The 24026-nt window shown below is 38.2% G+C and overlaps 2 protein-coding genes across 2 annotated transcripts in view; one reads left to right on the top strand and one right to left on the bottom strand.

Moving 5' to 3' along the window:
• Window positions 1–4203: 4203 nt before the first annotated feature.
• FAM135A (family with sequence similarity 135 member A) overlaps window positions 4204–24026 on the top strand; it is a 154524-nt gene continuing 134701 nt past the window's right edge. The window contains exon 1 of the mRNA XM_074398106.1: window positions 4204–4299. The gene's annotated coding sequence lies outside the window, so the exon portion shown is untranslated. The remainder of the gene's footprint in view (window positions 4300–24026) is intronic.
• On the bottom strand, window positions 15016–16430 carry LOC141584198 (uncharacterized). The gene is made up of 3 exons (XM_074397099.1): window positions 16305–16430; window positions 16029–16213; window positions 15016–15250 (listed from the first exon to the last, which is right to left on the bottom strand). The coding sequence occupies exons 1-3, from the start codon at window positions 16428–16430 to the stop codon at window positions 15055–15057; spliced, it is 507 nt and encodes a 168-aa protein (XP_074253200.1). The 3' UTR covers window positions 15016–15054.

Raw genomic sequence — 24026 nt, 5'->3', positions numbered from 1 at the left:
AAAGTCATTTATTGAATCATCATCTGCCTCAGGCTTGATATGGTATAGCCTCTAAAGACTGGTTTAGTACTTCAGCTCGCCTTTCAAAATATTTCCAGTGCAGGCCTTCAGTGTTCCAGGTACCTAATGAGTCATTTTCCTCTTCCCAGTCTACCAAGCAGGATCTCAAAGCCTCCTTTATCTTTCTGGGTGGATACAGAGTCATTAAACTTAAATATGTGCTTTGCCAATAGACTTGAGGGTTGGGTTTAGTTATTAACTTGGTGAGTCTCCACCCAGCTAACTATTCTAGGAAATCATTTGGTGAGTCAGGCATTTTTGTATTCACATTGCAGCAGCCAGTCATCTGCCCTAAGTGCTGCCGCTGAAGACTGAATGTCCTGGAATGTTTGCTATCACAACTCCATTATGACAAAAACATTGTGCAGTACAGATGAAAAAATGCATTGTCAATAGAATCTTTTACATTTGTTTTCCTTTAAGCAACATTGCCTTGTTTGTTATAAAAGATCAATAAATATTTGTTGATTTCAATTTTGATGAGTCTGTGAGCTGTTACCATCAAGCATAGAGCAGCATCCTACTTTGGGATTGAGAAAGTGGGAAATCTAAAGTGAAAGTCTATGGTGATTAAACAAAACTAAAAACTGAGCCACTCCTCCCGCATCTGATAGAGAAATTGTGACCATGCCCACTCTCCACTAAGAGGAAAGACCAGACTCATTGGTTCACTGGTATGTTTTCCTTATAGTAGACTGTATATATGGTATGACAATGCCAAGTAATAAAATTTCCATGACACCTCTCTCTTGAGTTGATCCAAAGAACTTGGAGGGGAAAAGGAAGGCAGAAGATGTGAGGAGACACAGCAAGTTAAGCACCCATCTCTGCTTTTTCACAGGAACAAAAATGATAGGTTCTTATCTACTTGGAAGGTAAGGATACTACTAACTGATAAAATGAACAAAGTTAACTTTCTAAATGTCAAGATGTGAAGAAAATTTAATCTTCTTTAGGAAAAAGAATTCTTCTTAAAATAAAAAAAAGTGTATTGAATTCTTACTATGTAATAGGCACTGAAGCAAGCACCTTACATGCCTTTGCTCACAACAACTCCATAATGTTGCTGTTATTTCACCATTTTACGATGTATTAGTCTGTGTTCATGCTGCTGATAAAGACATACCCTGAGATGGGGTTATAAACAGGAAAAAGGTTTTAGTGGACTTACAGTTCCACGTGGCTGGGGAGGCCCCACAATCATGGCAGAAGGCAAGGAGGAGCAAGTCACATCTTACATGGATGGCAGCAGGCAAAAAGAGAGCTTGTGCAGGGAAACTCCTGTTTTTAAAACCATCAGATCTCATGAGACTTATTCACTATCACAAGAACAGCATGGGAAAGACCAATCCCCATGATTCATTTACCTCCCAATGGATCCCTCTCATGAAATGTGGAAATAGTGAGAGTTACTATTCAAGATGAGATTTGCGGAGAGACACAGAGAAACGATATCAATGGATAAAGAAATTTAGGACAGTAACTTTCCCAGAGTTGCAGAGCTGAGCCAAAATTTAGATGACTTCATTGCATTTGTTTTTAAGCACCAGACTATTAAATTAGGTTTTGTTAATGTTGAAAAGCCAGAACTAATGGTAAGTATATTGTATGGCCTATACAGTAAGGAATTAAAAGAAAACTAATGCAACTAGCATGTAGCCTTACAATTAGTTTATGTTTTACATGTTTAATACATATATATATAATGTATTTACAATAACTTGTTTTCATATTAAATTTTACCATTTTTTAACAAAATCACATGATGAAATATTCAAAGTAATCATTCCAAGACAATGAGAAATAACTGTATCAAAACACAGCTAAAATTCATAATATAGGTAGCATCAAGATTCAGTTCCAAAAGAAGTGATCCTACTGAAAGTTATAAAGTTTAAAAAAAAAGAGAGACAGTGTTCCCATTTGACAAAGATGGGTTGGGTGGCTCAAATATTCATTCTTTTTATCTTTGCACATATTTTTAGAATATTTTACACAGAAATATATTTATAAAAACATGAACCATTACCTATGCAGAACTTCTGGTCATTATTCTTACCTTGATTATACCCTAGGGAACCTTATTTTCCAACTTGGTGTCTGAGCTCATAGGAAAAACCAGAAATAATAAAAAGAATATATGCTAGGTAGAAGTGTAAATGAACACATAATTTTTTTCTGTGAAAATATAAGAAGACTATAGAGCCAGATGGTTCTTAGCAACAAATTCTTTTAGAATACCATGTGATATAACTAAAAAGAAAAAAACTTCCAAATTGATTTATCAGGTCTACAAATCTGATACCAACAGCTGACAAATGTAAAAACAAACAAAAAACAACAACCAAGGGAGAGAACTTGAGGAAAAAGAGAGTAAGAGAAAGAAATAAAAAGAAAAGAAATTAAACAAAATAGCAGTTATGGCTATAGATGAAGTAATGTTAAATACAATTTTGCCAAATCAAATTCAAAAATGTATTAAGGCTGGGAGTGGTGGCTCACACTCGTAATGCCATCACTTTGGAAGGCCAAGGAAGGCAGATCCTTAAGTCCAGAAGTTTGAGACCAACCCAGGAAACATGATGAAACCCCCATCTCTACAAATAACACAAAAGTTTTCCAGGCATGGTGGCACATTCCTGTAGTTCCAGCTATTTGAGAGGCTGAGGCAGGGGGATCAGTTTGAGTCCAGGATGCAGTAAACCAATATCACGCTATTGTATTCCAGCCAGGTGACAGAGCGAGGCCCTGTCTCAAAACAAAAAACAAACAAACAAAACATACATTAAAAGAAAAATCTGTTCCTACCAAAGAAAATTTAGTCTCATGAAATTAAAGATAGTTTAATCTAGAAGACTAGACACAACCACAAGGCATTTACAGATCAAAGGAAAAAATAGAGATAGATATCAAAAGGGTGTCTAATAAATTTAATGCTAATCCTCATTTTTAAAACACTCACAGTACACTAGAAGTACATGGATATCTCCCAAACATGACAAAGAATATTATTTATTAGTTAAGGAAGCACTAGCTGCTATAACTTATAAATTCTGAAATTCTGTAGTTTAATAAAATATATTGATTTCTTATTCCTCTGTTGTTCAACCAGTGGCAGTTTCAAGGAGTTGAGGACAGCATAATTTCAGAGTGCTGTGTATGAAGTACTGTCTATAAGATCAAGATATTCAGGCTGATGGAGCCTATATCATCTTCATTACACAGTTTCTTAGGCAGTCCTTAGAATTAGCATCTAACCAGCAAGCAGGGAACAAAAGGAGAACATATATGGGACATTTTTAATACAGATTAGGTCAGGAAGTGGCACTCATCACTTCCACTAACATCCCACTAATTAGAACTTAGCATATTTTTGCTTCTAACTGCAAAGAAGGCTGGGAAATGTAATCTCTCTGTGTACCAGAAGAAAAACTGGATTTGGTGAACAGCTAGCCAGTCTCTGCTGAATCTATTCTACTGGTTATCACATAGTCTTTTTTATTTTTCTTCCTACACAGAGCTAACCTCCTTCTCAAAAGAGACAATTCAAAATCCCAGCCAGTCACTATGTCCAGCTCAAAATACAAGATCTCCAAGTGATAGTGATGTACAGTTCTTTCCCTATCTGATAAAAATGTGGCCTTATAGTTCAACAACATATCAATTAAAATAAATTATCTGCCCAATTCCCTCTCCTGCATACAGATGCGTGCACGCACGCGCACACACACACACACACACACACAGAGAGAGAGAGAGAGAGAGAGAGAGAGAGAGAGAGAGAGAGAGGAATACTTAATACCTTTTAATTTACTATTTAAAATTATTTAATTTATCCATTTCCTTTGTTTGGTGTCACCTTCCATTAGAACTTAAACTCCATGATAGCAGATTTTTGCCTCCCCACCCTTCAACTGCTATATTCTCTCAGTGCCTACAAGTAAATAATTGTTAAATAACTATATATCTACATTGCCCAAAATAAGCATGTATTATTTTAACAGTAAAATTATTAATTTTAAAACAAACAGAAATGCAAATATCTTGGGAAGTGGTTAAGCATCATTCACACTTGGTTTCAGTTTCCCAAATCTCACTGATAGAACTGAATCATCATTCTTGGAGCTGGGGTTTGTAGAGAAAGGGAAAGAGAGTAGGATAGTGGAATGTAGGACTATGGAGAACTGAAACGGCATGAAGACACTGGTCTGCAAGACAGCAGAAAAGGGGAGTCAAGAGGTGAGAGATGGGATCAGAAAGAAGGTGAGAGAGTAACAAATTTTGGTTTGAGCCACAAGGGTAATTAATTAGTTAATTAACTAACTGATTAGGAACTTGTAAACTCCTTCATTCAATAGTACCATATTGATTTTTATCTTGCCAACACTGTGATGCGTATTTGAGATTAAAAAATGAACAAGAGACAGAGCATGACCTTGAGAAACTCATATCTAGTTTTGGGGGACAGAACATAATGAGTATATGAGTGTGATGAGGGAGGTGTGAATGGAATGTTATGCCAACACAGAAGGAAAGCAATTAACCAGGCCATGGCCAAATGGAGGACAGATCCAAGACAAGTTTCAGGAAGAAAGAACCTGAGTCTAGAAGAGAGGATAGCACTTGTGAAGGTTTAGAAGTGAAGGAGAGAAAGGCATAATGCATTCAGAAGACTGCACTTTAGGGAGTGAGTAAGGGGGTTGGAGATGTTAGCAGGGGACAGATTGTGAATGTTCATTCTTGATCAGCTCTAATTCCTTTAAGCCACCAAGCTGTCCCCCGCGCCACACACGCATACCCTGCTACATAAAAGGGGACTTCTACTTCTTACATATAACTCCTTTTCATTTTTAGTCTGTCTCATTATTTTGGTACATTGGAAATACTCTTGTCTAAATATCAACCTTGATGCCCACTGGAAAAGCAACTGTTGTCCTCATCTCTGCAAAAGCTTCCTCATGCCATACTATTCCTACTCTCTTTCTGGTTCCATTTCCTCCAGAACACTTTATTTCCCTCTGCCATTGTTACTCTCATCCCAGATGCAGATTTTATAAGCCTTTATAAGCTTTGCTAAGACATGTGTACTTGACCCTAGACAGCCACTAAAGAATTTTAATCATAAGCATGATAACATGATAAAATTTGCATTTTATAAAAATCACTCAACAGTGCAGAGAATGGCTTAGAAAGGCATAAACTAGGAGCAGAAGACATTTAGAGTAAGCTGGAAAAAATAAGAAGGGCTGATATTAGGCCTTGTTATTATCAGTAAAATAAAATATAGTTTTAGAGAAATGACTGTTCATATCAGTCATAACTGAACATATCATTCCAGGCATGTTAAAGATCTGTTTATTTGTCTTGTGAAGATAAAGGGAAAGGTGAGTAAATAATAGTTTCTTCATTATAATTTAAAAATCATCTAACATTAAATTTTATGCTCTCTGCCTACATATGAGGTGAACTATTAATTTATGTGAAGGATTCACTAAAGTGATTTCAGAAACGTTGTAATTTTATTACCCTTTATTTTACTTTATTTTTCTTTATTGTATTGTGTCTAAACAGACCAAAAATAATAAATTAACTCTTTAAGGATAAAAAAGTTAAGTGGGTTATATCTGGATTTTTTTCCGAAAGGCTCAGAATTTTAAATTAAATATTATTTTAACATGTATCCTTAATAAACTGTTTCATAAATGAGATAAGGTACCTGAGAGTATCAAGTATATTTGATTGGAGCCTGCTTGGTGCAAAGCACTCTGGTAGATAGAAAGAAGAGTAAAAGTCGTTCTCTGCCTCAAAGAAACTTTTATATAATATGTATCCCAGAAACACTCAATTTAAGATTAATACCTTCTTAGCCAGGAGAGTATAGGTGAGGTGTTTGTGACTATCTCAAAAATACAAGCACTATAGACAAAATATTCAGCTTCTAGACTGGCAGCTTGCAAAGAATTGAGCAGACCAAACTGGGCCCATAATCTACCTTATTTATTCTCTCCTGCTTAATGAAATATCCTGAGAAAATACCAAAGGCATATTGGAAGAAATGAAAGCAATAAAGTGATTAGAACTGAAAAGGTTATCTTAAACAGGAGAATCACAGACTGATGGAGCCTATGACATTAGCATCTTTTTCACAACACAGAAGCAGCTGAGGACTCTGGTGATTAATATGTCTTGCCTAGATTCATGCAGTTTAGTGACAGCACTAGAGTTTGAATCCAATTCCCCAAATTATTAATAGTCTTTTCATTTTACCTCATTGATGGGTAAAAGAATAGACCTCCCCAAACAATATGAAAAAGCAATTATTTTCTGCATTTAGATATAGTCCAGCCCAAGTCTTCTCTAATTTATAAAAATACCTTTGAGAGAAAGGAGAGTTTTTGAAAAAAATATTTTAATCTTTAATCCCTTCTACTTTGCTATTCTAATACTATGGTAAGGGCAATCTAAAGTAAAAATTATCTTTTTTTTTTTTTTTTTTTTTTTTTTTTTGGAGACAGAGTCTTTCTCTCTATTACTCAGGCTGGAATGAAGTAGCATGATCTCTGCTCACTTCAACCTCCATTTCCTGGGTTCAAGTGATCCTCATGCCTCAGCCTTCTGAGTAGCTGGGACTACAGGCATGCATCACCACGCCCGGATAACATTTTGAATTTTTAGTAGAGATGGGGTTTAGTCGCGTTTCCCAGGCTGGTCTCGAACTCCTGAGCTCAGGCAATCTGCCTGCTTGGCCTCCCAAAGTGCTAGGATTAGAGGCATGAGGCACCATACCCTGGTTATAGTAAACATTTTCTAAGAAATTGAAAGATACCCCAATGTTGACTCTAAGACAATGGAAATTTGTGTTCTCTAAGTCCTGTGGCACTGTGCATAAGAAGGTAGAAGGAATCTTAGGCAGGGGTTAAAGTGAGCCAAAATGCCAAGACTGAAATATGATCGATTTAACTAAGGCAAAGGTTAAGATGGAAAGGTAGGTAGGTAGGTGCTAAATTGTGAAGGGTGTTTAAAAAAAATCAAACGAACATCTGCTCAGGCTAGGATGGAGTAACAAGGACTGTATTTATTAATACTACTCTGTGGGTTCCCCACTTCCTACCCTAAGCAACTACAAAAACAATTGTGTGTGTGTGTTGTCTGTGTGGTGTGTGTGTGTGTGTGTGTGTGTGTGTACATAAAGTTATATATATATATATATATATACACATATATATATATTTTTTTTCCTAGAGAAAGGCTATCAGGCAAGGAAAGACAATAATGCCTCAGAAACAGAAAATAAAAGGAGTTCTATAATTGCTTTAATTTACTGCATGGAGAAAGTGGATCAGGGAGGGGAATTCAGACAAAGCCTGGTGATCCCTGAGTTGAGAAAAAACTGGAAGTCAGAGGAGGCCATGGTAGGTAATGTTTGCAGGGTAGAGTAGAAGAGTGGTAACAGCTATATAGAGAAATCCAGAGAACTGCAGATCTCCCAACTGGGTACTGAAAAGTACATTTATGTAAAAATTCTGTCTGAAGCTGGGGGAAAGAAACACTTGAAAAGAATTATTGCAAACAATTCCAAGTGCTCACACAGGGCTGGGTATAATGCCTCTTCCTACTAAAGAGAGTGGAAAATGTTATAACTACTAGGACAACATCTAATACTCACAGAGTTGTGCTTCATATTAGGGAAAAATCAAACCTAGACTAAACGATGCTTTTGTCCTATGTACCAAAGCCTAAATGCAAGATCTGAAAGATTCAAACTGTTTCCAAGTGACTTAACTGCAGGCCATGACAAGTTTAAGAATATTTACAGGAATATGAAAATGTCAAAAACCAGCAAGGCAAAATGTGCAATGTTGGCCATTGAATCAGAAATTATATGGAATTCAGAGAAAGGGGAAAACGTAACCCATCATAAGGAAAAAACAACAACAAATCATTGACATTGACCCAGAAATGATAAATATGACAATGATAAAGATGACCAGGACATTAACAGTCATAACTATATCATATAATCAAGAAACCAGAGGAAATATTGAAGATGTAAAATAGAGACTTATGTAATACAAAAAAGACATAAAATTCTAGAGCTAAGATCAGTAAACTCTTTTTGTAAAGAGTCAGAAAGTAAATATTTCAGATTTTGCAGGCCACTTAAAGTATTTTTTACAAAAACTTTTTAAAATGTAAAATCATTCCTAGCTCATGGACTATACAGAAAAGGGCCATGGGATAATTGTCCCATGAGTCATATTTTGCTACTTCCTGTTCTAGAGGGTAAGTCTACAATGTCTGAAATGGAAAATACATTTAATATAATTAATAGCAGATAACATGTAGAAGAAAAGTGAACTTGAAGACATAACAATAGAAACTATCCAAAATGAAACACTAAAGATTTACAAAAACACTAAAGAAAAAATAACAGAGCTTGAGTAAGTTACAGGACTACTATAAGCTGTCTAATATGTGCATAATTATAGTTCCCAAAGGAAGGAAAAAATATTTGAATAATGGCCAAAATAATCCAAAATTTGATGAAAAATCTAAACCCATAGATGGATGAACCAACAAACCTTAAGCACAAAAAAAGTGAAGAAAATTATACTAGGGCACATTAAACTGCCTTTTTAAATAGATGAAGAAAAGATTTTAAAAGCATACAGAGGGGTAAAAAAAGGCACATTGCACAACTAGGAATGAAAATAAACAGCAGATTTCTTGTTGGAAACAATGCAAGCAAGAACACAGTGGAGCAGCATCTTTAAAATATTGAAATAAAATCACTCTAGAATGCTATGCCCTGTGAAAGTATCTTTCAAAAATAAAGATACATTAATGGAATTTTGAGACATACAGAAGCTGAGTAAGTATATATCACTAGCACACCTACATTCTAAGAAGTGTTAATCTAAGTCAACACTAAAACACAAAGAGCACTGGAAATGATAACTATGTGGGAAAATACAAAAGAATTTCTCATATTTATATTTCTTTTAAAAATAATTGACCAATTAAAACAAAAAAATGCACTGTGAGGTTTATAACAGATGTAGAAATAAAATGTATGACAACAGCGAAAAAGGATGGGAGTGGAAAACGGAAGTATAGTGTTGTAAGGTATTTGTATGTAAAGTGTGTAATATACTTGACATTGGATCATGATATGCAAAAACTGTATATGATAAACCTTAAAATAACCTCTGAAATACCATAAAAAGAGCAATTTCTAATAAGCCAACAAAGGAGATAAAATTGAATCATTAAAAATATTAATGCAAAATACGTTTTAAAAAAGAATAAAAGAGGGACAAAGAACAGGTAGCACAAATAGAAAACAAGCAACAAGATGATACATTTAAACCAAAACATATCCGTAAATACCTTAAATACAAATGGTATAAATATACCAGTTACAAGCCAGAGATTGAGACCTCCAAGCAATCCACTTTAAATATAAAGACACAAGTAGGTTAAAAGTAAAAAGGCAGAAAAATCTATATCATAATAAGATGAATCAAAATAAAGCTGGAATGACTGTATTAATATGATGCTAAGTAGACTTCAGAGCAAAAAATTTCACCAAGGAAAATGAAGGCCATTTCATAATGGTGAAATATTTATACGAATTCATTGACAGGACCTAACTATCCTAAACAAATACACTTAAAAAAAGAGTGTCAAAATATATGAAGTAAACATACATAAAACTACAAAGAAAAATGGATAATAATGCCTATTTCATTAAAATTTTGTTGTAAGGAGCAGAAATAATGTATGTTAAGTATTAAAACTAGCACTCAGCAGATGATAAAAGTTCAAGATGCTATCTACTATTACTAGGATCAGAAAACTAAAAGACATTATGGTAGTTTATGCAATGCTTAAAGTTTTATTCTTTTTTTTTGTTTTTGATGTAAAATGTAGATTTAAAATCTACAAATTACCTTCGTTTCCATTCACATTGTACCTTAAATCCTTTTCTCCAGTCTCACCAGAAGAGATGCTCCTCTTTTTGTTTAAGTTTGACTTTTCCTTGGACTACAGAAGCATTTTGAAACAGAGCAAATATTTTGAAAGAAGGGTCAGACAAGACATGGAAATGGAATGGACAGGAAACTTTAAAAAGGGAAGCATCAAATATAGCTGTGTTAGACATAAACATGGGAACAGTAGACACTGTGGACTGCTGGAAGAGGAAAGGAGGCAGTGCGGTGTGGGTTGAAAAACTACTTATTGGGTACTATGCTCACTACCTGGGTGCAACAGATCCCTGTAACAAATCTGCACATATACCTTCTATATCTAAAATAAAAGTTGAAATAAAAAAAAAAACAAATATATATGGGCTGGGCACAGTGACTCATGCCTGTAATCCCAGCACTTTAGGAGGCTAAGGCAGGCAGATCATCTGAGCTCAGGAGTTCAAGAACAGCCTGGGCAACATGGTGAAATCATCTCTACTAAAAATACAAAAATTAGCTGGGCATAGTGACGCAAGCCTATAGCTGCAGCTACTTGGGTGGCTGAGATGGGAGGATTGCTTGAGCCTGGGAGGCAGAGGTTGTAGTGAGCCAAGATCACACCACTGCACCCCAGCCTGGGTGACAGAGTGAGATCCTGTCTCAAAAAGATAAAATGTGTGTGTGTGTGTGTGTGTGTGTGTGTGTGTGTGTGTTTACACACACACATATATAATGATTTTAAAAGATAAGGAAATGAAAATAGAACAAAGAAAACAAAGAAAAAGATATCTATATATATATGTATACATATACATACATATATTTGGCTGTGAGGTTCTGGGCTTAGTAAATGGGAAGGGAAGGGGTGTTGACAGAAACCAGAAGCTTGACCGAGAGATAGATCTGTGTGTGAAGGAAGGCAGGATGAGTTTGGGATACATTGAATCAAAAGTTATAGCAGGATAATAGGAAAAGTGACACAGTCTGATATGAAGCAGAAGATGTGTGGCTAGAATTGGTTTAAAGATCAAGACTCAAGATATAAATGCATGAGTCATAAGAAGAGTGAGAGTTGCCCTAATGTGTTTCCTGTCAAAGGGCAAATGATAATTAGTATAAATATTACATTAAAAAAAAACAACCACGGTAAGCTTCAGGCATATAAAGAAGGGAATAATTCAGAAATCATTTCATTGGGGTCACTTGATACTAGTTAATCATACGTCACAGGAATGATTCAGTGGGTTGGTGGTAGGAGGAATGTTTTCTGTCTGACAGACTGACTCCAATGATCCAAGCAGACATGCTATCTTTCAGAAACCTAGGTAACCCGAGTTGCAACCAACAAAAACTACTTTTTTGTAAATAAGAAAGAAAATTTTATTTTTTTTAACTGAAGGATTGCCATTACAAGAAAGGAAAACTTGGTAACTGAGTTTTATATCATGGTTTGTCCAGAAAGGCCACACAGCTATTAAATCATGAAATAGACCAGGTGTGGTGGCTCACACCTGTAATCCCAGCAGTTTCAGAGGTCAAAGTGAGTGGATCAGGAGATCAACACCATCCTGACTAACATGGTAAAACCCCGTCTCTACAAAAAACACAAAAATTAGCTGGGTGTGGTAGTGCGCACCTGTAATCCCAGCTATGAGGGAGGCTGAGGCAGGAGAATCACTTGAACCTGGAAGGTGGAGATTTCAGTGAGCCAAGATGGTGCCACTGCACTCCAGCCTGGTGAAAGAGTGAGACTCTGTCTCAAAATAAACAATCAATCAAAATCATGAAATATTACAACACTGTGTTATGAAGTAATACATTTGCCCTTCTGGTTTGTAGCTGTTACTAACCCATAAAGGAAGTCCTATAATGAAACTTTGTTCTGCTTAATCTTATATTTGTTGTTAAAGTAATATAACCTCCAAAAAAAACTTATCCTTGCGTACTGTGGGCATTCACCCAAGTATCTGCAAATGATAAAATCTGTACTTTGCCTGGAGATAAGAGTGAATGCCCTAGAAGGAGGTTTAATACTTTATTAATACTTATCATACTTTATATATTACAGAATACTCTAATTCCAAAAGAATTCAGAATTCCCTGTATGAAATGCCAAAAATAATCATATTGTTGAAAAAAGTTGTGGAATAACTTTGACTATATCTCATTTATAATTTTCAAATAATGACCACACTTACAACACAAATATTTTTAAAATCATAAAGCCCAGTAAGGAAAAAGCAAGCTTATTTTTTTTAAGTAAATTAATGTTTAGCAAATGACAAATATGAGACATCCTTCATGAGGCTATTTTCAAATTTACAATATTCATTTTTTCTACTGTCTCAATCTCCAGCTGAATCAATGTTGTGCAACCGAGAAAGGAGGAGATAACCTGATCTTTGGATTAAGAGAATACTCCAGTTAAAAGGGTTTAGCAAACATTCAAAAACATTCCATGCTAAAATTAAATCATGTAAACTAATTACAAGATAGAAAGGATTCCAAATCTTGCATTCCTTGAGCACAACATAGATTGAAAAGTACACATATAACATTTTAATGTGCATTAAATGTGACATAAACTATTTTTAAAAAGTTTTATTTTTTAAAAATTTATTAACTTTAGGTGCATACTATATCTGGCATTTCTCCCCATGTTATCCCTCCCCACCCCCTGCTGTCTCTCCCCTACCCACCCCAACTGCTCCCCAGTACATGATGCTCCTCTCCGAGTTTACTTGCTCTTATGGTTCAACACCCACCTATGAGTGAGGACATGCGGTGTTTGGCTTTCTGTTCTTGTGAATGTGAAACTGTTTATTAGCAGTATAATGGGTGACAGAAAACCTGGGAAGATAAATACAGGAAATTTAGAATCAGGAAATTTCTAGAGAAATTTCTAAAGGAATTCAAATTCTACATAATGTGATTATCTTCTTATATGTGAGAGAAAATAGACCTAGAGAAGGTAAGAGACTCTCAAGATAACACAGTATACTGTAGACTCTAGAATTAGAACACAGGTAATCTGACAATTATATTAGTGTGTTCTATACTCTCTAGTATCTGTACCTCAGTAGATGCCATAAATTTTCTTATTTCTTATGTTTTTGTTGTTGTTGGTTTTTTTTTTTTTTTTTTTTTTGAGATGGAGTCTCACTCTTTTGCCCAGGCTGGAGTGCAGTGGCATGATCTCTTTTTCTGTTTTTTGTTTGTTTGTTTGTTTGTTTGTTTTTAGTTCCAGCTGTGTCTTAGGAGACTATAGTAAACAACCAACTATTTGCATTTCCACATCCATGCATCCCTAAAACACACAGTGTGCCAAGATTCTTTCTCTGTTCCTTGTTCTTTTTATTCAAATCACATTCTTAACTCATCTGTTATGTGCCAGGCAGTGTGCTAATCTTGGAAGACACCAACATGAATGAAAAAGAACTTGGGTGGAGTGTTTGCATTATTACCCTATAATGCAATGTGTATAGTGCAGAGATAAATGCACAGGGAGCTACTGGAGCTCAGAAGAAGCATGAATCCAACTTTGGGAAGAGGTCATGAGTCAGGAAAAACTTTCCGGAGAAAACAATTTCAGAGAGTTGAAGTGGAATATCTTGTGGTGGCGGTTGGGAGGAGTAAAGGGGAAAAGATTGCTTGAATAAAAGCTATACAGTAAGAAACTGGTCTTTGTGCTGAACTAAAGCCAAAACTTCTGTGCCACTGGTTGAGGAATTGAGGCTGCAGAAGTTGACAAGCATCATGGTGAGCCTTCTAAAAAAGTCAAATCAGCTCAACCATTTTATATATATATTTTTTTTATTGCTTATGTTTGCCAAATACTGTGCTAGTTACTGAGGGATATAATGGAGGTTAAGGGTCACTCTAAACCAGGCGTCCCCAAACTTTTTACACAGGGGCCCTGTTCACTGTCCCTCAGACCGTTGGAGGGCCGCCACATACTGTGCTCCTCTCACTGACCACCAATGAAAGAGGTGCCCCTTCCTGAAGTGCGGGGGGCCTGATAAATGGCCTCAACGGGCCGCATGCGGCCCAGGGCCATAGTTTGGGGACGCCTGCTCTAAACTCTCAGTTTGCAATCTATTAGGGATAGACAGGAGGAAAAAAAAAGTTCTGCTAAAGAGCTAAAATTGGAGTAGGTACAGGGTTGTCTGGGAACCCAGAAGAGGTGCACTTAACTAACCTAGAGATTTAGGGAAGACTTCCTGGTAAGTATCTATTGACAGAAGAACACAAAATAATCTCTTAAAGAAATAAGAAAATTTACCTGGGTGCGGTAGCTCACCCCTGTAATCCCGGGACTTTGGGAGGCCGAGGCAGGCAGATCACTTGAGGTCAAGTGTTCGAGATCAGCCTGGCCAACCTGGTGAAACCCCGTATCTACTAAAAATACAAAAATTAGCTGGGCGTGGTGGCAGGAACCTGTAATCCCAGCTACTCGGTAGGCTGAGACACCAGAATCGCTTGAACCCTGGAGGCAGAGGTTGCAGGGAGCCGAGATCACGCCACTGCACTCCAGCCTGGGCAATAGAGCAACACTCTGTCTCAAAACAACAACAACAACAAACCCGGTACAAAGACGAAAAGCAGTGGTTAAAGTACATATTCAAAACATGTCCCCCAAATGGCCTAGGTTACAAGACATCACCATTACTTCCAAATGAATGTACAAAGCTTTCTCCTTCTAACTCATTATTATTGTGGTAAAATATACATAACATAAAATTTACCATTTTAAGCATTTTTAAGTGCACAGTTCAGTAGCATTAAGTCCATTCATTGTTGTGCAACCAACACCACTATCGATCCTAGATTCTTTTTCAACACAGAAATCGTAGCCAAGATTTTCCTTTCATTAACTCAGCTTTAGCAACATACTGGACTTTACGCACCACAAAAGTTTCTGCCGGATAAGGTTCAGAAACAGGGAAGAGTGAAATAAATCGATGAACAACTATCTTTCGTGGGCTTCTGTTAATGGAATACAATAGCGAAAGGGTTCACTTCATCAGCCCCCTCCCGGGCTTTTGGGCTTCATAAACCGAGAAACAACCAGATCAGCACCCACACCTCCCAAGATGCAAGGACTAAGTCCCGAAAGGCAGCTGTCCCGCCTCAGCGCAGAATCCCTGCAGCCGCCTTTCCTAAGGCACAAATCGACTAGCGCAGGAACCGGGCTTTCTACCCGGGACTGCAAGGAGGAGCTAAAGAGAGAAAAGGAGAAAGAACATGATGAGAAAAACAGCTAAAGTTTTGGAACTCCCTCTTTTAGCCCTCTTCTTGCTCCCTACTCTTCATCCACCTCCAGGATCCATCCCTTAAACTGGCAGCCGAGCCCCTTTTCTTGGACGCGCGCCTTTTATTGACGCAAACCTCCCGTTCTCGCGGGAACTTGGGAACGGGAGCCGGGTAGGGCGGACAAATCTCTCTAAATCTCAGTTGCCGCTGGTGCTGGAGGGGCCGCTGAAGCTCCTGAAGGGCGGGGCACGGAGCTTGAAGGGGCGGGGCTTAGCCTTAGAGAGGGGAGGGAAGAGGCGGGAGGAGGAGGTGAGAGAGGCCGGGGGCGGGGCCGCTCGGCCGGGGACCTGTTGATCGCAGGTATCGCCGGCTGGCCCGGGCTCCCTCGGGACTGGGTCGACTGCGCATGCTCGTTGGGCGCGCTGGGCCAGTAGCCGAGCGGCGGTGACGAACCGGCTCCGCAGTTGCGGTGTTTGCGGTTACTGTGATGGCGATGTGAGGGGGCCCGGGGCGGGATGGTGCTGACCCGGGTAGGGTCGTCATCTTCCAGCTGGACAACGAGCTTCTCTGTCCGACAGGCGGGGGAAGAGGCCGAGCAGGGCGAGAGGTAACCCCCTAACTGTCCCCTCAGCTCCCCCGGCTCCCGACACCCACCCACGACCCCTCCCTCTGTCCCTCTTTCCCAGGGGCCCGGCAGGAAGCGGCCTCCTCCTCGTGCGTCGCTCGCCCGCCGCGGCCCCTCACCCGACTGCTGGCGGTCGGAGCCCGGCCCCGGCCCGGCTGAAGGTCGGTGGGGACGGCGGTGCGGAGCGCTCTGAAGGAAGCTGGGGACCTCCGCGCGCTGCCCTCCCCGTGCCCGCAGCCGCCCCTGTCCCTGCGCGCGTCCCTCGACCCGCTCTTCCTGAACCTCGCGCCTGGCGAGCCTTCGCCTGCCCTTCACCCCTGCTCCGTCTTCGTCACTCTGTCCCTCCTTTACCAGCTTTCGTGGTTCTGCTTTTTCACCCCTCGCCTCCCACTTGCCTTTTCGCCCGGGTGGTCCCATGGTGGGAAGCAGCGTATCTCTGTGCTACCATCAGTAGACTGGCTTTTCCCTGTCCGGAGCTCCTTACTCTGGCCGACTAGGTTTCTCACTCTTGTTACTTTCATGATTTCTTCCTTGGTTTTATTTTCCTCTCATTCACCTCCTTTCGGTATTTCCTCCTGGTTCCCTTTTTGTTAGTTGCAAAATGTTTGCTTTAGCATCGGTTTGCACTGGAGTTCATTCCATGCCCCATCTTACCTTCGGAAACCCTCACTCCCTTCGCTTTCCTGTGGTACCCTGCTTCATTGCCTTCTAATGGCCCCTGTCCTCCCGTCTTTTTGCATCCTGGACTCAGTGAGGCTCTAATCTTAATTTTTTACCCTCTAAAACTCTTCCCTCTCCTCCCCATTTGTAAGTCAAGCGTCTTAACTTCATTCCTTTTGTTTAACTTTTTATTAAATCTCTGAAGACTTCTTTCTGACATACCCTTCTAGTCCTTACTGCTTTCTGCCTAAGCTAGGTATCCACTCAGTGTTTCTAATTCATCTTCCAGTTTAATAACATTCCTTTTCTTTACCGGTTGAAACTATCATCAAATGAGTGACAGTAGGACTAAATCGGTTACACTTACTGATTAAAGCTTTAATTTTTAAGAATTATGTTTACCTGACATACCTGGAAAAGCAACTTGAATACAGACTTTATGAAACTATAATGGGTTAAGACTTGTTAAAGCTTGACCTACAAACGTACACTTGAAATTTGGAAATTTTCTTGTCCTCCATTAGGTGTAGCTGTCCAAGAACTAATCTTAAATGAAATTTAACAGAATTTCTTTTATAAAATGTATCATTAATTTGTTTTATACATTTGGTATTGCAGTTGATAGCGTAATTTTCCTGAGAGTCTCTGTTTTCTGATAAATGCATACAACTTCTGCTACCTGTAGAATTAGTGTGTTTACAGGAGACATACGTGAGAAGTATTAAATTTTTTAATTGAGCAAAAGAACTTTCTAAACAGTTTTGTAATTTTTTTTTCTCCATTGCATTGTGTTTAAGATTTGGCTTACATAAAACTCATCTTTCCATAAATAATGGTATAGTATCTATTTTGAAGGCATCTGCTGAAGCAATTATGTTCAGTGAAGTTTGCGTTTATTGTAGGATTGACGAGCAACTGGATTATGTATTTCGTTATGGAATCTCAAAGCAGTCCACAAACAGTAAATTCTTCCTTATGTTGTCTGTGTCAGGTAGGAATTAAGTTTTCTTTTCCTGTTTTAAGAAGGGAAGTACTAAGGCAAAAAAAAAAAAAAAGTGTAGTTCTTTGTTCAAAGTGATTTAAAGCAAAACTGGGAGGCTCTGGTGTCATCAAATCACACTTTTAGAAGAACTAGCAATTACTGTTTATGTTAAGAGGTAATGCACTCATCAGCTTTTAAGATTTTTTTTTTTTTAATGATTTTCAAATGCAGATAGAGATAACCACTGCTTCTCAAGGAAGTTTGCACTTCCTTCACAGGCAGGTCTTTTTATTTTTAGGCAAACATTCATTTAAAAAAGTAAATGCCTACAAATTCTTGCTGGCAATTTTAGTGAGTTGATTCCTGTGCTCTTAGAAATTAAATGAGAATTTGTGGTGGACAGCAGGCAGAAGACCAGAATTTTTAGTCAGAAGATGTGAGCTCTTATGATGACTCATGACATTAGTTTGTAAAACCCACTTAACCTGTGTATTCAGTATCTCCAAAGTGTGGATAATAAAGGTGGCCTCCCAGTATACTCTCTCAATAGCAAAGAAAGCCCTAATCATTTAAACATGCTTTGGGCCACCAAGACAAAAATTGCTGTATAAATACTTAGTTTTTATCTCTTTAATTTTAGACTGTGTAGTAAGAGTATAATTGACTGCTTAAATCCCAGATCAAACAGATTTCTTTTTTAAATTTCAGACTTCTTTGAAAAGTCTAGTAGAATGCTAGTGAACTGTAGACTAGCATTCTACTAGACATTTCTAATGTACTAGAGTTTTCTAATTAGTACATTAACTAATGTTCATACACAGTGAAACAGACACAGCAGCATTCAGTATGTAAAACAGATATGCCCTTTGTTTGCCATGAGTTGACACTGAAAGGAAATGTAAGAGTTGCATATATATCTTTAGTTACATCTATAATTTTCTGTTTTTTATTTTTATTTTGTTTACATCAAAACTTTATTTTGTTTACATTAAATTCTTGTTGTGGGGGCTGTTTAGGGGATAGAAAAGGCAAAGGATTTCCTTTGCTTTGATTCTGGGTATTGAAGAAAAACTACTTAACAGTGAGTTTTTTGATATGTACATGTGTGCATTTAAGTAAATGGATGGAGATGAGGGCATATAGGTGTGAAGTGTTTTTTTCATGAGTTGTTTGTCAGGAAGAAGGTTTAGAAATGACTAGGAATAAGGCAAGGTGTAGTGTCCCATCCCTGTAATCCTAGCACTTGGGAGGCTGAGGGAGGAAGATTGCTTGAGGCCAGGAGTTCAAGACCAGCCTGGGCAACAGAGCAAGACCCTGTCTTAATTAAAAGAAAGAATGAAATGACAATAAGAAGCAGAATGCTGATATAGAAGAAAGCATTCTTAATGGACTCAATGGTTTTTCAGACAAGTTGCAAAGCACAAGTGATTAGATTAGGCAGGTCTAGGTTTTTCAGAAGGAATAAGGTGAAACAATCCACAGTAGGTTTCACATTTTATTTTTAAAGATTGGCAGTTGTTAACAGGTACATGCTTGGTTATTGATGATATGTTAAATTTAAAATAAATCTTAGCCTCTTTTTTCTTAACAGAAATGTAAAAGTATCAGGCGTATTATACCATTAAGAGACATCTCCTACTTGAGTAACTAACCCTTTAGGTAGTTCTTATTTTGATGAAAAAAAATTGATGAACTATCTCTCAACCAAGAAACCTTTCTGAGAAAATTATAGCATATTTCCTTATATGGCATTAAGTCTCTATCAGATCATCCAGAATATAGAACATATTTCTAAATTATGTTGTGAATATATTGGTAATAGTATGGGACTTTTTTTTTTAGACAGAGTCTCTCTGTATTGCCCAGGCTGGAGTGCAGTGGCACGATCTCAGCTTACTGCAGCCTCTGTCTCCTGGGTTTAAGCAATTCTTATGCCTCAGCCTCCCAAGTAGCTGGGCTTGCAGGCCCAGGCAACCAAACCTTGCCAATTTTTTTATTTTTGGTAGAAACCCCATCTGGTTTCACTATGTTGGCCAGGCTGGTCTCGAACTCCTGGCCTCAAATGATTTGCCTACCTTGGCCACCCAAAGTGCTGGGATTACAGTCATGAGCCAGTATGCCTGGCTATAGTCTAGGACATTTCTGTTAAGTATTATGAAATGTTCTTTTGCTACAGGTCTTAATTTAACTTGTACTAGAACAAGCATTCCTTTATTGAAATGCCCTTGAAGTTGCCTATAGGATGCAGCTGTTTCATTCATGATTGTTTTTAGAGCAGTGGTAACTATGATACTTGCTCTTTGATGTTTTCAGATTGCCACTAATCCATGGGCTTACATTGGAAATGCTGCTATCTATAAATGTCTAAGCAGCAAGGCCAGGCTTTATTGGCAATAAAAAATGTAAGACTGTGGAAACCTTTATGTTCTTTACCATTACTTTTATCTTTTGGAATTGAGAATCCCAGGTTTTTAAAACACCCTTGGGTTTACTGTATTTGGTATCATCAACAGAGAAACATTAAAACATAGTTTGTCTCATGTTCTAAAAAGTTTTTCTCATTGTCTTTCCTTTGGAAGATGTCCTTTCTCACCATTTCCACCAAAGAGAAAAATTTAGTGTTCTATTGTTTTCTTAAGTATTTCTATAATTAATGTAATATGACATATGGTTGGCCCTCAGGAATTCATTTTGATGAGTGAGGAGTAGCTAGTTACTAGACAAGGGATTTTCCTTACCTTGTGTGTCCTTTACTGTAATGCTTTACTGTAATGCTTCTGATAAGCTCAGCTTTGCTATGAATTACTTTTTAAAATGATATATGTTTGTGATGAAAGTCGTATATGATTGTAGGGCAAGATAAGGTCATGAGTGATGATGATCTTCAGAGTGAGGCAAGTGACAGTTGGCTTGGTCATTTCATTTTATTTATTTATTTATTTATTTATTTGAGATGGAGTCTTGCTCTGTTACCCAGGCTGGAGTGCAATGGTGCGATCTCAGCTCACTGCAGCCTCCACCTCTGAGGTTCAAGTGATTCTCCTGCCTCAGCTTCACGAGTAGCTGTGTTTACAGGCATGTGCTACCACGTCCAGCTAATTTTTGTATTTTTAATGGAGACGGGATTTTGCTGTGTTGGCCATGCTGGTGTCAAACTCCTGACCCCAGGTGATTCACCCACTCAGCCTCCCAAAGTGCTGGGATTACAGGCGTGAGCCACTGTGCCTGGCCTGGCTTGGTCATTTTAAAGCAGGGATATAATCCAGTGACTGAGCATGTTTAGCCCCTGCCAGAGGGAGCTTACAAATATGGGCAGGATGTCAGGGCCTCAGTGAATCAAGAAGAAAACTGAATGTAAATCAAGAAATAAGGGTGTAACTCAGATATTCAGACTGAACCAAACCAATGCAGACCTAACCAACTCAGGTGGCCAGAATTTACACCAGATAGAAGGTTTAGGGATGCAAAACTCATCCACATGTCAGTGGCTGATAGTTTGCAGTTTATTGCTGTATGGTCTGACTTGGTCAAGATTAGATCAAAGACTAGGGCCAGAGCTTATATTGATTGGAATTCTGTAGGTGACTGGGATTTAGGAAAGATGGTGGCTGGGTGTAACTTCCACCAAGAAACTCATCTTCCTACTCTCCTGGGTCTGCTGCAGAACATGATTTTTTTTTTTTTTTTTTTTTTTTTTTTTTTTTGAGTGAAGTCTCACTCTTGTTGCCCAGGCCGGAATGCAGTGGTGTGATTTCAGCCCCCTGCAACCACCATCTCCCAGGTTCAAGCGATTCTCCTACCTCAGCCTCCCAAATAGCTGGGATTGCAGGCATGCACCATCACGCCTAGCTAATTTTTTTTTGTATTTTTAGTAGAGACGGGGTTTCACCTTGTTGGCCAGGCTGGTCTTGAAATCCTGACCTCAGGGGATTCACTCTCCTTGGCCTCCCAAAGTGCTGAGATTACAGGCATGAGCTACCATGCCCGGCTCAGAACATGACTATTACAAGAATCTTTGTTACTCACAAGAGGACAGCATTCCGAAAATTTCAAAGAGTATTCCTGTTTTGGGCAGCCTGCTTATTCCTTTAGAGAAGGCCCAAGAATATCAATGCAAAATTAGACTACCTGGTATTAAGTGTACTGCGTTAACCTTCTTCTAGATTTAGAACATCTCTCTGTTCCCATCATATTTCTATTTAGCAAACTTGAATTGAATTATACAGTATACACATTGCATGTTTTTTCCTTGATTGGTCTCAAATCTGGAATGTCAGTCTCAGTTCCCACATATTGTCATAGTGTGAGCCCCTCATCTAATTGTGTGTGAATCTGTTCCTTCATTTGGTATCAGTTCTCATATGCCTCTCATAATGTGAGGTTCTCATTACATTGAATGAACATTTGAAAGTATGTGTATTTTTTGTACAATATGGCCCCTGAATCCAAGTTTACTACATTCTCTGGTATTCAGGTGAAGAAATACAAATTTTTCTTAAAGCTGGGGGGAAAAGTGAATATATTCTGCTTAATGAGAGTGATATATTAGTTGCCAACATGAGGCCTAAGAAATTTTTAAGGACTTTTAGTTGGTCTGTGGGTGATTTTTGCCTTATTTGGTATCTTTTGGGCATCATTATTCAAACTGTCAGTATTATGGGCTTTGAACCCATTTGCTTCATGGATGCTAACTTGGAAGTGGAATTAAGAAACTGGACCTGTTGCTACCATAATGGAAGTAGTACCTTTATTCCTTAGAGTATCAAAGGGGAGTGTCTGGAATTTCCAGTTTGTTCAACTTCTTTACCCTGTTGCTTAGAACATTCTCAGGGCATCTGTGTGTTCATAATTTAAGAGTCAAGACTGTTCTTTGATTTCTGTGAGAGAATCTGATCATCCTCTCTGGTCTCCAGTCCATCTTGAGGGACCTCTGAGCTGTGACTCTTCGTTTCCGATGTGTCCATTTCCTCTTTTAGGTTCTGAAGCACTCATGAATTCTGACTATGTACAAGGTAGCTGTTGTTTTAGGATCACTGTGGATGGGGTGGGGACATCTCCCGCATTTTTCCAGATGTTCATGCCTGGGCTCTCCTTTGTGAATATTGGATGTAACTCAGCTGATCCGATGGGAGCGAACATCCCTGTAGTCTTAGAAACTTTGTATGGTTTTATGTACCTAGTCTGTTTTTGAAGGGGTTGACTATACACTCCAGCAGTTAAAGGGATGGCTTAGTATTCCTCGACTATGCTATCCAGCAGAAATATGTGAGATGTGTAGTTTCAATTTTTCTAATAACCACATTTTAAAAATTAAAAATAAATTAGTAAAATTAATTTTAATAATTTAACCCAATATATCCAAAACATTATTTCAAGTTGTGATAAATACTTTAAATATATATTAATGAGATATTTACATTCTTTTTTTGTAGTTTGTATGCTTTATGCTTTTAGTATACCTCAGCACACACTGCTTTTTATTTATTTTATTTTTGTTTGAGACAGAGTCTTGCTGTGTTGGCCAGGCTGGAGTGCATAGCATGATCTCAGCTTACTGCATCCTCAACCCCTTGGGCTCAAGCAATCTTCCCATCTCAGCTTCCAAAGTAGCTAGGACCACGAGTGCACTACCACACCCAGCTGATTTTTGTATTTTGTATAGAGACACAGGGTTTTGCCATGTTGCAGGGGCTGGTCTCAAGCTCCTGGGCTCAAGCAGTCTGCCTGTCTCAGGATCCCAAATTGCTGGGATTATAGGTGTGAGCCACAGCGCTTGGCCCACACTACTTTTTTCTTAGTGTTCTACATTTTTAACAATTAAGGTAGAATGTAATTCCATTAAAACGATAAAGCTATGTTTAATGGAAAAAATATTTTACATTGCTTCTGTGTTTGGATTTAAATTTAAATTAATTTAAAATTAAATAAAATTTAAAATTCAGTTTTTAAGTCACAGTAGTCACATTTCAGTTGTTCAATGGACACATGTTACAGTGGCCACCATGTTGGACAGAGCAGCTCTAGAGGACCAAGAATGTCTTTCAGATTAGTCAGTGAGTTTTTCTTTGAGAGTAAGCTAACTTTTCCCAAGGTATTAATGAAATAGTTGTCAGATTGTTCACTGTATCAGGTTTGAAGGACAGAGAAATCAAATCCCTTCTTGTCTCTAAGGGCTTTTCACATAAGTTTCTCACTTAGTTTCAGAGTCATTTCCTGTTTGGGGTTCCCCTTCTAGCGTTTTTGGATTGGCATTTGTAGTTTACTTGACTGGATTATCTCAGTGACCTATATTATGACCCTGTAAGAAGCCCCATTTGAATGAACTTCCAGATGATTTCAGTTTTATGCCACTTTGCAAGGGCCAGTAGAACAGAATGAACAATCGCAGATAAGTCAGCTGATTCCAATGGTTTCAAAGGCATAGGTTAAAGGTAAAAGGTTCCAAACCAACCAGCAGACTGCACAGGAGGGTCAT

The sequence above is a fragment of the Saimiri boliviensis genome, chromosome 4, assembly GCF_048565385.1.
Source record: "Saimiri boliviensis isolate mSaiBol1 chromosome 4, mSaiBol1.pri, whole genome shotgun sequence".
NCBI lineage: Eukaryota > Metazoa > Chordata > Mammalia > Primates > Cebidae > Saimiri > Saimiri boliviensis.
This window is presented reverse-complemented; position numbering and strand designations above follow the sequence as displayed.

Coding starts and splice junctions, on each gene's coding strand:
- LOC141584198 (XM_074397099.1), bottom strand. CDS start 16,430: ATGAAAGTAACAAGAGTGAGAAACCTAGTCGGCCAGAGTAAGGAGCTC. Junction 16,214..16,304: donor GGGACCACCCGGGCGAAAAG/GCAAGTGGGAGG, acceptor GGTGAAGGGCAG/GCGAAGGCTCGCCAGGCGCG. Junction 15,251..16,028: donor CTCCGACCGCCAGCAGTCGG/GTGAGGGGCCGC, acceptor TTCTCTCTTTAG/CTCCTCCTTGCAGTCCCGGG.